Source organism: Borostomias antarcticus (assembly GCF_949987555.1).
Source record: "Borostomias antarcticus genome assembly, chromosome: 2".
Taxonomy (NCBI): Eukaryota; Metazoa; Chordata; class Actinopteri; order Stomiiformes; family Stomiidae; genus Borostomias; species Borostomias antarcticus.
This window is the reverse complement of record NC_140235.1, coordinates 41017361-41029655: the sequence shown is the minus strand read 5'-3', so window position 1 is coordinate 41029655 and position 12295 is coordinate 41017361. Positions and strand designations below refer to the sequence as shown.

Genomic DNA, 12295 nt, shown 5'->3' with positions numbered 1-12295 from the left:
ACCTGCAGTATGAATGAATATGGGAGGATACGGTTGAGCTCCTAGACAGTCAACAAAGGGCTGCCTAACAGGCAGTTTAGCAGACCACCTAGCAGGCAGCAGCAGTCTAGGAGACCACCTAGCAGGCAGCACCAGAATCTAGGAGACAACCAAGGAGGCAGCAGCCGTCTAGGAGACCACCTAGCAGGCAGTACCAGAGTCTAGGAGGCAGCAGCAGAGTCTAGCAGACCACCTAGCCGGCAGCGCTAGCAGACCACCTAGCAGGCAGCGCTAGCAGACCACCTAGCAGGCAGCGCTAGCAGCACCACCAGCAGCAGAAGAGGCAGCGTTGGCAGCAGGGGCTGCGGTGGAAGCGAGGCTCGGCCAGGCCTCCGTGGGCCCAGGTGGACCCGGGCGGCTGCTCCATCACCGACTGCTTCAACAACGACGAGTGCTTGTGCTCCAGCCTGGAGGCCTCCGCGCCCCCCTGCCCCCGCGGACCCCCGCGCTGGTGCTGGCCGTCCAGGTCCGCCTTCACCCCCAGGAAGGCGGCCAGGTCCAGGTCCAGCGCGGTGGCGCCCCCGCGTGGCAGGGGCGTGTTCTGACGGCACTGCGGACAGGGAATCCACATCTGCTGGGGAGAGAGAGAGGAGAGGGCACGGTTGGGCACCAACAAAAAATACATCTCTTCAGATCGGTGTGATAGATTGATAAATGATGGAGGTTTGGTATTGAAGAGTCAATGCTGAGAGGAAGTAGTTTGACGGAACAGAATTGTAGATCAGACAGATTTATTGAGTCCAACAGCAGACAGATCCTGGGTCAGTCGCCAGATACACCATAGATTCAGTGAACTCTGATCGGACAACATGGCATTGAGTTTGTTTCATCTTTATAGTCATGGTGTGGCCTGATTCTATACATAGTTCAGTCTTACGCCCTTATACATCCATGCATCAGTGCCTAGTTGTCTTTTCCTGTTTGCACCTGGTCTTCTCTCTACTCCTAGAGTCTGACCATATATGTCCTGGTACTGGGAATAGGTTAAGAACAAGAAAAACCTCTCAGCTGTCTTTCTCTGACTTCCCATTCCTCTGTCTACTATCCCTAACCTAACTAACCCTAAACTAACCCTAACCTGACCTAACTAACCCTAAACTAACCCTAACCTAACTTACCCTAACCTAACCTAACCTGACCTAACTAACCCTAAACTAACCCTAACCTAACTAACCCTAACCTAACCCTAACCTGACCTAACTAACCCTAACCTAACCTAACTAACCCTAACCTAACCCTAACCTAACCCTAACCTAACTAACCCTACTATCCCCACCCCCTCCTTCTCAAAGCAGAAAGATCAGAGGAGACGATAGGACCCTTAATAGACCATTTTCCCAGCAGCCATTTTGACATGTTGCAGGGTAAACACAGCTGTAATTAAATTAATAACATCATGGCCCCGTTCCATTTCGGTGCACCAGGGCCCTGATATTGTGCATGCTTGCTCACTGGAATGGCTGTGACACATTAAATAGAACAGGACCTTAATTAATGTTATCAATTACCCTGCTATGACAAAATGGCTGCTAGGAAAAGAGTCTATTATACTCCTCCTTACATTTAGTGAAGGATTCAAGGAGGCTAGGATGCAAGGAATCAAGGAGGGACTATTGAGATGCAAGAAATCAAGGAGATTCCTGAGATCCAGCCTGTTTCCTGTTCCCTGGCTGGTCCTCTCTCCCTGTCGGGCATCTGGACGGGCAGACCCACCTGCTCGTTGAGGATGGTGTCCAGCCGGCGCAGACATGCCTGGCAGAAGGTGTGTCCACAGTACAGCCTGCGAGGCAGCCTCTCGCCCAGGTTGAAGGCGCAGTAGCAGATGATGCAGTCCAGCTTACGGCTGTCCCTCGACGGCTTGGACCCGGCAGCGCCCCCCGCTGGCGAGGCCGGGCGTGGCGCTTCAGGGTTGGGGGCCGGGGCGGGGTACGGGTTTGGGGCGGGGTGTGGGGACTCTGGGGGAGGGGGTGTGGTCTCTGAGGTGGGGTGTGGGGTAGTGGGGTGTGGGGGAGGGTCTGGGGATGAGGTTGGGGCCTCGGGCGTCGCCGGGACTGGGGCCTCCTCCTCCTCATCCATCCTTCATAGAGAGAACCCATTCACAGAGAGAACCCATTCACAGAGAACCCATTCACAGGGAGAACCCATTCACAGAGAACCCATTCACAGGGAGAACCCATTCACAGACAGAACCCATTCACAGTGAGAACCCATTCACCGAGAGAACTCATTCACAGACAGAACCCATTCACAGAGAGAACCCATTCACAGAGAGAACCCATTCACAGACAAAACCCATTCACAGAGATAACCCATTCACAGAGAGAACCCATTCACAGAGAGAACCCATTCACAGAGAGAACACATTCACAGAGAACACATTCACAGAGAGAACCCATTCACAGAGAACACATTCACAGAGAGAACCCATTCACGGAGCACTTCTTAACACTGATCAATCATGGATGTCATGTCAAGATTAGAGATATCACAACAATCTCATGTGACCCCCTGAATGTCAGGGCGTAAGAACAGGAAGTGATGTGATCAGGTGAGCAGAGAGAGCGATAGATCTATTTACTAATCAGGGACTGAGAAGTCTAGACGTCTAAATATATGATCTGTCTGCTGCGTCTGATAGTGATAATGTTTCATTCAAGACGTATTGATGGAGTTATCTTCCGGTTATTGAGCCATATAAGCCTGTCTTGTGTCTATGGGTGCTTCAGTGTTATGAAATGTATCCTATTTACAGTCTGTAACCATAGAACCATCATCCTAAAAGATGGTGAACTGACTTCAGAAAATATATTATTTAGGACAGTTTAACATCCTTGCATATGAATTAATAGATAAACAAGGCTTAGAAAACCTTTTGAGTACCTCCGTATTAGTCGTCCAAAGCCAGCGGAGTCTGGTTGATCAGAGCCTCTGTCCTCACAGCAGCGTCCATCTCTGGGTCCAGTCCTCAGGCAGCTCCGGTCTCATTATGCCCAGTTCAACCCCGGGGCGGTCGGGCATGACCACAGACAGCACGTCCCCTGCTCTGGACGGTGTACGGACGATCCCACGAGAGAGAGAGAGAGAGAGAGAGAGAGAGAGAGGGAGAGAGAGAGAGAGAGAGAGAGAGAGAGAAAACGATCACACATCCCAGTCTGTTTTCAGTGTTGAGTTTCCCTGAAGTTGTGACCTGTTGCTGCCGATCCTCCACTGACTCACCGCTCTAATGGAGGACGGACAATGTGCCGCCTCTCTCTCTCTCTCTCTCTGTCTCTCACTCTCTCCCCCCCTCCTCCCCTCTCTCTCTCTCTCTCTCTCTCTCTCTCTCTCTCTCTCTCCCCCCTCCCCTCTCTCTCTCTCTCTGTCTCTCTCCCCCCCCTCTGTCTCTCTCTCTCTCTGTCCCCCTCTCTCTGTCTCTCTCTCTCCCTCTTTCTCTCTCTCTCTCTCTCTCTCTCTCTCTCTCTCTCTCTCTCTCTCCCCCTCTCTCTCTCTCTCTCTCTTTAATATTTCATGCTGCCCGTCCCTGTGACCCCTGAGGCTCAGAGCTTGTGAATGGAGAGAGTTACATATTAAACAGGCTGGAGGGACAGAGAGGGGGAGAGAGGTTATTCTGCTATACACACACAAGACATACTGTAGAGCACACACACACACACACACACACACACACACACACACACACACACACACACACACACACTTCCAGTGCTAACCCAGTGGGCTGTCTCTGGCCTCTTCCTCACCCTCCTGCCTCCTCTCCGGCGCGTCCGATCGGGGGAAAGGGATCCAGGCTCACGTTCCTGTGTGGAGGGATCAGGGGAGGGATCGCCTTACGGAGGCGACAATAGACCGGCGGTAAGCCGACACCCTCCATACACCTCCACCTATCTGCCACGGACGACCGCTCACTGGGCCGAGGAGGCCGGGGGGGTCGTCAGCACTGGGGGCTCGAGAGTCTGAACACGGGTTACCAGGACGTCAACCCTCCTACTGGCCGGGTTACCAGGACCTCAATTCTCCTACTGGCTGGGTTACCAGGACCTCAACCCTCCTACTGGCTGGGTTACCAGGACCTCAATCCTCCTACTGGCTGGGTTACCAGGAACTCAACCCTCCTACTGGCCGGGTTACCAGGACCTCAACCCTCCTACTGGCTGGGTTACCAGGAACTCAACCCTCCTACTGGCTGGGTTACCAGGAACTCAACCCTCCTACTGGCTGGGTTACCAGGACCTCAACCCTCCTACTGGCTGGGTTACCAGGAACTCAACCCTCCTACTGGCCGGGTTACCAGGACCTCAATCCTCCTACTGGCCGGGTTACCAGGAACTCAACCCTCCTACTGGCTGGGTTACCAGGAACTCAACCCTCCTACTGGCTGGGTTACCAGGACCTCAACCCTCCTACTGGCTGGGTTACCAGGAACTCAACCCTCCTACTGGCCGGGTTACCAGGACCTCAATCCTCCTACTGGCCGGGTTACCAGGACCTCAACCCTCCTACTGGCCGGGTTACCAGGACCTCAACCCTCCATACTGGCCGGGTTATCAGGAACTCAACCCTCCTACTGGCTGGGTTATCAGGACCTCAACCCTCCTACTGGCTGGGTTACCAGGACCTCAACCCTAGGGCTAGACCAAAGGTTAAGGTGCAATATGCGGTTTGGCTCAGAAGCACTTTGAGCGATATATTTTTTGCAATTCTCCTCACATCCCGACAGCAATCAATAAATAAAGTGTTCTGACATTAAAATGAAATAAATCCGTAATCTGTGGAAGTCACAGGACTGTAATAAGTAAATCCTATCATTTTGAGATGATTGGATGGTTTACCTGCCTGTCAACCTACTGTACCTACCTGCCTAGCGAGTCATTGGTTACCCCCCAGTTTGGAGGAGGGGCTTATGAGGGAGGCCTGGAGGGGCGGGGATTCTGTTGGTTGCATTTTTCAAAATCTTTCAAAAAATGTCCCCCAGTCTCACAGGAAATCACAAACTGCATAGTGCACCTTTAAAGGAGAGTGTTAGGTCAGAGTTATGACCCTGGGTGTGGTCAGGGGCTATGGTCTCTTTCGTCATACATACAGTACTTTGACCACATCTCTGACAGGAAAACCGTCGTGCAGAGAACACGCCACCGAGGGTGTGCTGTGTTATTGCCGCCACTAGGTGGCAGCAGAGAACAGGGTCTAAACTGGGACGTTCATGCCTGTTCTCACTAAACCAGCCGCCTTTTCAACAGAGGATGATTTGCATTTTTAAAGTGCTACGATGAGTGGAAGAGATTATTCTGATCTAACACAGAGAGAGAGACAAACAGAGACTCAAACAGAGAGACTCAAACAGAGTCAAAAGAGAGACACAAACAAAGAGACAAACAGAGACACAAACAGAGACACAAACAGAGAGACTCAAACAGAGAGACTCTCCTGTCTTCCTGCTCTCTCTGAGACATGTTTGTGGTTTTACTTCCCACCAGGTCAAAGGTCATCGAACTAGTCCTTCCACCCTCTTGGGGTGGGGTAGGGGGACAGACTGGGGTGGGGTAGGGGGACAGACTGGGGCGGTAGGGGGACAGACTGGGGTGGGGTAGGGGGACAGACTGGGGCGGTAGTGATCCGTTAGCGGACGCGGGGAGAGGAGAAATCGTTCGGGTCCTCATCCTTTCTGACAGGAACCGAGCTGTGTCTGTGTACTACTCTGACTACCTACGTTTAATGCAATTATAGTTCAATGCAATTATTGTAAATCACTTTGGATAAAAGCGTCTGCTAAATGACTGTAATGTTATGTATTTTTGGCGCATGATAAAGCTTCTATTGTCCTAGCTAGGAGAACCCCCCCCCCCTCCCCGTAGCCCCCCCCCCCTCCTATGTGTGCTCAGTTAAGTCTTGTTTAAACAACCCGTTCCTGGTCACATCCACACCTCTTTCCATCTACCATTCACCCTCTAGTGAAACACATGACACACACACACCCCCCACCTGAGGAACGACCACACACACATTCTCGGTGTGCTAGCGATGCTGGAATGTGGTCGGTCAGTCCTCTCGGGCGCGCGGGCGGCCATGACAGGCTGGATGAGGACGGGCGTGTCTCTCGTCCTCTGTGCCCATCAGGGTGGGGCGTCTATTCAAATGTCATTCCTGACGTCAACTCCAGGACTGCCACAAAATTTGAGTGTCACCAGTGTACACACACACACACACACACACACACATGAACACGTACACACACACATACATGCACACACACACACATGCACACGTAGACACACAACCACACATGCGTACATGCACACACACATACACACACACACACACACACACACACACACACAAACACACGCAAACACATGCACACACACACACTGAAACAGACACAGGCACACACATACACCAAAACAGACATAGGCACATATACACGCACACACATACACACACACACACACACACACACACACACACACACACACACACACACACACACACAATCTGTTGTGATAAATGACTGCCTGGCATACTCTTTGTCGTGTGTGGGTGTTGAGTTAAAGTGTTCAGTATTGTTGTGGAGCTGTGTGTTGTCTGGGTGTGTGGGTGTTGAGTTGTAGTGTTCAGTATTGTTGAGGAGCTGTGTGTTGTCTGGGTGTGTGGGTGTTGAGTTGTAGTGTTCAGTATTGTTGAGGAGCTGTGTGTTGTCTGGGTGTGTGGGTGTTGAGTTGTAGTGTTCAGTATTGTTGTGGAGCTGTGTGTTGTCTGGGTGTGTGGGTGTTGAGTTGAAGTGTTCAGTATTGTTGTGGAGCTGTGTGTTGTCTGGGTGTGTGGGTGTTGAGTTGTAGTGTTCAGTATTGTTGTGGAGCTGCTTGTTGTCTGGGTGTGTGGGTGTTGAGTTGAAGTGTTCAGTATTGTTGAGGAGCTGTGTGTTGTCTGGGTGTGTGGGTGTTGAGTTGTTGTGTTCAGTATTGTTGTGGAGCTGTGTGTTGTCTGGGTGTGTGGGTGTTGAGTTGAAGTGTTCAGTATTGTTGTGGACGCTGCTGTTGTGTTCTGGTTATATTTAGCGTCTGTGGGCGGAACGAACACTCACTCTGTTTAGGGTTTTTATTATTCTCTCTGTATTTCACTCTCCTCCCTCCCCCCTTCCTCTCTGTCTGTCTGTTACCATCCATCTCTCCCTCCCCCGTTCTCTCTCTCCCTCCCCCGTTCTCTCTCTCTCCCTCCCCCGTTCTCTCTCTCTCTCTCTCACACACACACACACACACACATGCACGCGCACGTTTTTTTCTTGACAAACGTTTAACCTTTTGTCCTTTGAGAAAGCTTAAAGGACCATACCAGTCTAATATGAGGACCGTACGGTCTCAATATGATTTCATCTCCTCAAACTAGTCACCTAACATATATCACATTACCGCAATCCATTTTCCAAAGCACAGGTCACTTTAAAATATATTAGCATTTTCGCGTTTTACTTAGGCGTACATTTCAGAAGTTGAACGTGATGGCTTCAAAACCTATTTTTAAATTGTTCCCTCGTTGCGCTGACAAACTGGCCGCAATTAGTTTCAAATGATTTTCAGTAGTTTTTATTTTATATTATTTTTGTTTGAATTCGTTGAACTCCTGCGCTGTATTCTCTAATCCACCTACGTTAGATTCTCTACCCAGCATTCCTAGCAACGGCTGCCATGTAAACAGGAAGAAGACAGACTGTTGGCGTAGGCTGTGCAAAGAGGGTTAAAACAAAATAATAACTACTGAAAATGATTTGAAACTAACAGAGTTTGTCAGCGCAACAAGGGAACAATAAATACGTTTTGACACCATCACGTTCAACTTTTGAAATGTAAGTAAAATGTGAAAAAGCAAATATCTTTTAGCGTGAGCTTTACTTCGGAAAATGGATTGAGGTAATGTGATAAACGTTGGGTGACTAGTTTTAGGAGATTACATCATATTTAGACCAGTATGGTCCTTTAATGTGCACAGGCGTTTCCATGGATACCACCCTCACCCCTCCCACACACACACACACACACACACACACACACACACACACACACACACACACACACACACTGTTGGCCAGCGGAGAGAGGGACTTGGCTTGTTGTGCTAGGGGCGCGTTACCTGAGGCAGGTAAGGCCTGTTCTACCAGTCAGTGTCTCAGGGGAAACTCAGCCTCCAAGCCCTTCCTGCCCGTCACTGCAAACACTAGTCTGTTCTCACCACAGAGAGAGAGAGAGAGAGAGAGAGAGAGAGAGAGAGAGACGGACTCATCCATACGTTCCCCGTCCTCCCCTCACGCCTGAGGAATCAGAACCTCCACAGGAATGCGGAACCATGTTGGAACCACATTAACTGTCTATGACTCAAGGCGCCTGAGCAATGCTCTCAAACCTGTTCCTCTCTCGTACGTTCACCATCGACTTCCTCCCAACGGACTGAAACTGAGTTGACAGTTTGAAGTGACGCATCATCTTCCCACGCTTTGTTTAAGAGATACAGAGAGATTTGGCCAGTAGGTAGTTGTGTGTTTGGGTATGCACTGTGTAAGCATCCCCGATGGGTCTGGATGTGGAACATAATCATCATAATTGGTGGAACTCGATCGTTTTCACCCACTTGGGAGTCTTTCAAGCAGACCGGGTCAGAGATGTTATCAGCTGGGAGAAGCTGCAGACACACAGACACCATCTGTTCCCACTAACCCTCCTCCCGAACTCATTCACCCGCTCAAGGCACCCTGCTGGGTCAAATACAGCAACTGCACCAGAAATACATAAAGGGTTAGTTAGTTAGTTTTGGGGCTTTATTCCAGATTGGTGAGATTGTACAGGGTGAGGTGCTGGACAAAAATGTAAGTGAAGTGTTTGACCCGGGTGTGACCCATGGCTTCCCTCTGTCCTGAGCAGAGTAGGGGGCGGGGGGGGTTCTCGGGTCGGGCGGGGCAGGGGGGGGGTACTCGGGACCAGACCAGGGGGGCAGAGGGGCTGGAGGAGCAGGTCGGAGCTCCGGGTGGAACCTCGCCCTCTCCGACGCAGCTTCTCCCAAACCGGTTCTGTCGCTAAAGTCGTCACGGCGGAGCGACTGGCTGTTCACTTCGTCACAGGCCGGAAACTGGACTTAAAATAGACCACAACACAACCAGGCCTAACCGACGCAACCCTGAAGATCTGATCATAAACAATTAACACAGTTAAAACACTCAACTCCATATCACGGTTTATGGCACACCAAATCAAGTCAATCATTAAAAGATTCATTTTTATTTCAATATCAACTTTATCCTAAAAAACATTTCCATTTGGTGTTACAATACATTATTTTGCAGTTTGGTTTTAACTCTGGGTCCTAAAGTGAGAGAGATGCAGGGTTGGGTACCGTCTACCCACAATCCCACAGTGCTCACCCAGTTTAGTTTGTCTGAGTCTTAACGTCCCACCTTGAAACATGTCCCCGGGACAACCTCCTCCAGGAGTTCCCCCCCGTACGCTGCAAACACCCTCGGAGAGGAACACGTTCTCCTGCAGAACCGGACTAAATACGGACACGGGCTGAACCAGGACCTGCATATCAAACAGTGAGAGGAACTCACGTTTTCATTCTGTTTGGCCACAAGGAACAGTGAGGGGCTGTCTACCCCCCCCCACACACACACACACACACACACGCACACACACACGCGCGCACACACACACACACACACACACACACACAACCCTTGGCCCGGTTTTGTGGGCCCGGTCTGACAAAGGCATCATTGTGAGTCTCATCAGTCAGTCTGGCCAGTGGAGCGGAGCGGGCCGGGCCGGACAGAGGCTGCTGGGATAGCGTCGGGGGCGTGGCCTGGCGACCAGGGGGCGTGGCCTAACGATCGCGGGTGCGGTCGAGCCTGGCGATCGGTATGACACACAGAAACCGACTCAGACTCTGAGCAACACCTCATTCCAGTTTCAGCTGGATCTGCTTTCTCCGACGGCGGAACGTCAACTCTCGTGATGTGATTTATCTGAATAACCAACAGAACACACGTTCTCCAGCTCCATGTTCCACAGACGTTCTCCAGATCCATGTTCCACAGACGTCAGGAGCTCAACTCATCCTGTTCTACGCATTAGAAGCTGACAGATGCATCATTTCCACCCAAATGTGGGTCAATCACACCTTTTCTTAACACAAGCTCTGACAAGGGGAACACTATTTCAGATATAAAGGCACTCGGGTATAAATAGAACACAAAAATAATAAGTTGCTATATATAGTACTGTTGTGTTGACAGGACAGGAAACAAACTTATATTAGAATAAGAGGTTATGTAATGTCTCAGTCTGTTAGAGGGAGTCCATGATGGGAAGAGTCATGTTCCCAGTTGAGTTGAGGTTCTCTCAGTGGTTCCACTGGCCAACCTGTCCAGAACCACAGAAGAACGTGACGTTAGGGGGAGTTAATTTGGCAACAGATGTTCAGGCAGAGTCCGCCTCCTCTCTCAGTTTTCGGCTACCCAAGAGGCTTTGCGTCGACTGAGTTGTTTCCAGATCCTGGGTCTGGTTCTGACCAGCTGTTTCCTGGTTCTAGGGTCTGACAAGGTGTTTCCTGGTTCTGGTTCTGGTTCTGACAAGGTGTTTCCTGGTTCTGGTTCTGACAAGGTGTTTCCTGGTTCTGGTTCTGACAAGGTGTTTCCTGGTCCTGGTTCTGGTTCTGACAAGGTGTTTCCTGGTTCTGGTTCTGGTTCTGACAAGGCCTCCTCCCTTCCTCTGATAGAACACTGATCTGACACGGCTGGATTGGTAGCAGATATGCAGACGACCATTATGCTTTAACCCATCCAATTGTGTTAGATCAGAGGTGACCTAAAGGAAGAAAGGAAGGAAGGAAGAAAGAAAGGAAGGAAGGTACGTAGGAGGGAAGGAAGGAAGGAAGGAAGGAAGGAAGGAAGGAAGGAAGGAAGGAAGGAAGGAAGGAAGGAAGGAAGGAAGGAAGGAAGCCCTTGAGTGTTCAGACAGGGCCCTGGCGGAAGGCGGAGGGGTCGCGGGGTCGCGGGGTCACTTCTGTCGTCGGCAGCGCAGGCAGCACGCCCGGCAGCGCCCCACCTCCTCCGTGTCCTCCTTCAGCGTGTAGGACTTCTGCCCGTTGTAGTCGGGGGGGCTCTGTGATTGGCTGTCCTTAGACTCCGCCTCCAAGGTGTAGGCGCCGGCGGCCATGGGGTTGACGACGACGGTGCTGCCGTCGTCGGCGGTCCGCAGCTTGGCGCGGGGGATGATCACGTCACCGTAGGGGTTGTCCAGCGACACGTTCATGGTGACGAGCGTCGGGGGAACGTCGGGGGGGGGGGGAACGGGCGTCGGGGGGGGAACGTGGGGAGGGGGAACGGGACGGGGAACGGGTCAGATTAGGGGCGTCGCTCTTCTGAGTCCCACAACTCCAACCCTGGTTGTGGAGTCTGAGGTGAAGATGAACATGAAGCTGTGTTGAGTCACTGAACACTCTGGTGACTCGATCTCGCCTCCCTAGATGTTCCTGTGAAAACAGATTGATTTATTGATTTATTGATTGACTGATTGATGTTTATTTAAGTGTCCTGCAGCATTTCTGGTGCCCGGCCCATATGGGCTTACAAGACACAGACAGGCTTTTTCCAGAGAATGAAGGTTAATTAATTAATTGATTGATTGATTAATTAATTGCGTGCTGCATATGGATGTTCCAGAAATCCCTCTGACAGAGAGAAGCTTATAAACAATACATTGAACGGATACTTCAAGAGATCTATCCTTGACTCTTATATAAGCTTAGTTCAGGCGTGAAATCAGGACTCTACTTGTCCTACTTCACTTCAAATCAATCAAAACATAATCACACGATTGTCAAGTTGACTTTTCGCTGGAAGGTTTTCCTTCATGGATACTGTGTCCTTCCAGGATTCAGCCGAGGTCCGGCCGGGGAAACCTGCCCCACAATCATGGCAGCGAGGGCCTCACAACAAACCAGCTCTGGTTACTCACCGTTCAGCTGGTGGAATTCACATGTCCTCTCCTCTGGGGGACAGACAGTCGAGTAGCTGAGGTAAATCCTGTGTGAAGGAATGATCTGGAAGTGTCCGTGTCAGAGAGAGGCAGTTGCTAGTGAGGGCTGAGGTTGTTGCACACACCTGAAGTGAGTTTGCGCTCTGCCTGTGTGTGTGTGTGTGTGTGTTGAGGCTTCAAACCACGCCCCTCAAGCCAGGCCGAAACCTCGGGAGGGTGTGGCAACGACCAACCTGTCT

General features: G+C 50.9%; 1 protein-coding gene across 1 annotated transcript; it reads right to left on the bottom strand.

Moving 5' to 3' along the window:
• Positions 1–295: 295 nt before the first annotated feature.
• Positions 296–10079, bottom strand: rnf224 (ring finger protein 224; the record flags this gene model as incomplete). Its single annotated transcript, XM_084455661.1, has 4 exons — positions 296–610; positions 1753–2015; positions 9476–9599; positions 10065–10079. 4 exons carry the CDS (start codon positions 10077–10079, stop codon positions 296–298), a joined length of 717 nt encoding a protein of 238 aa, XP_084311787.1.
• Between the last annotated feature and the right edge of the window lie 2216 nt (positions 10080–12295).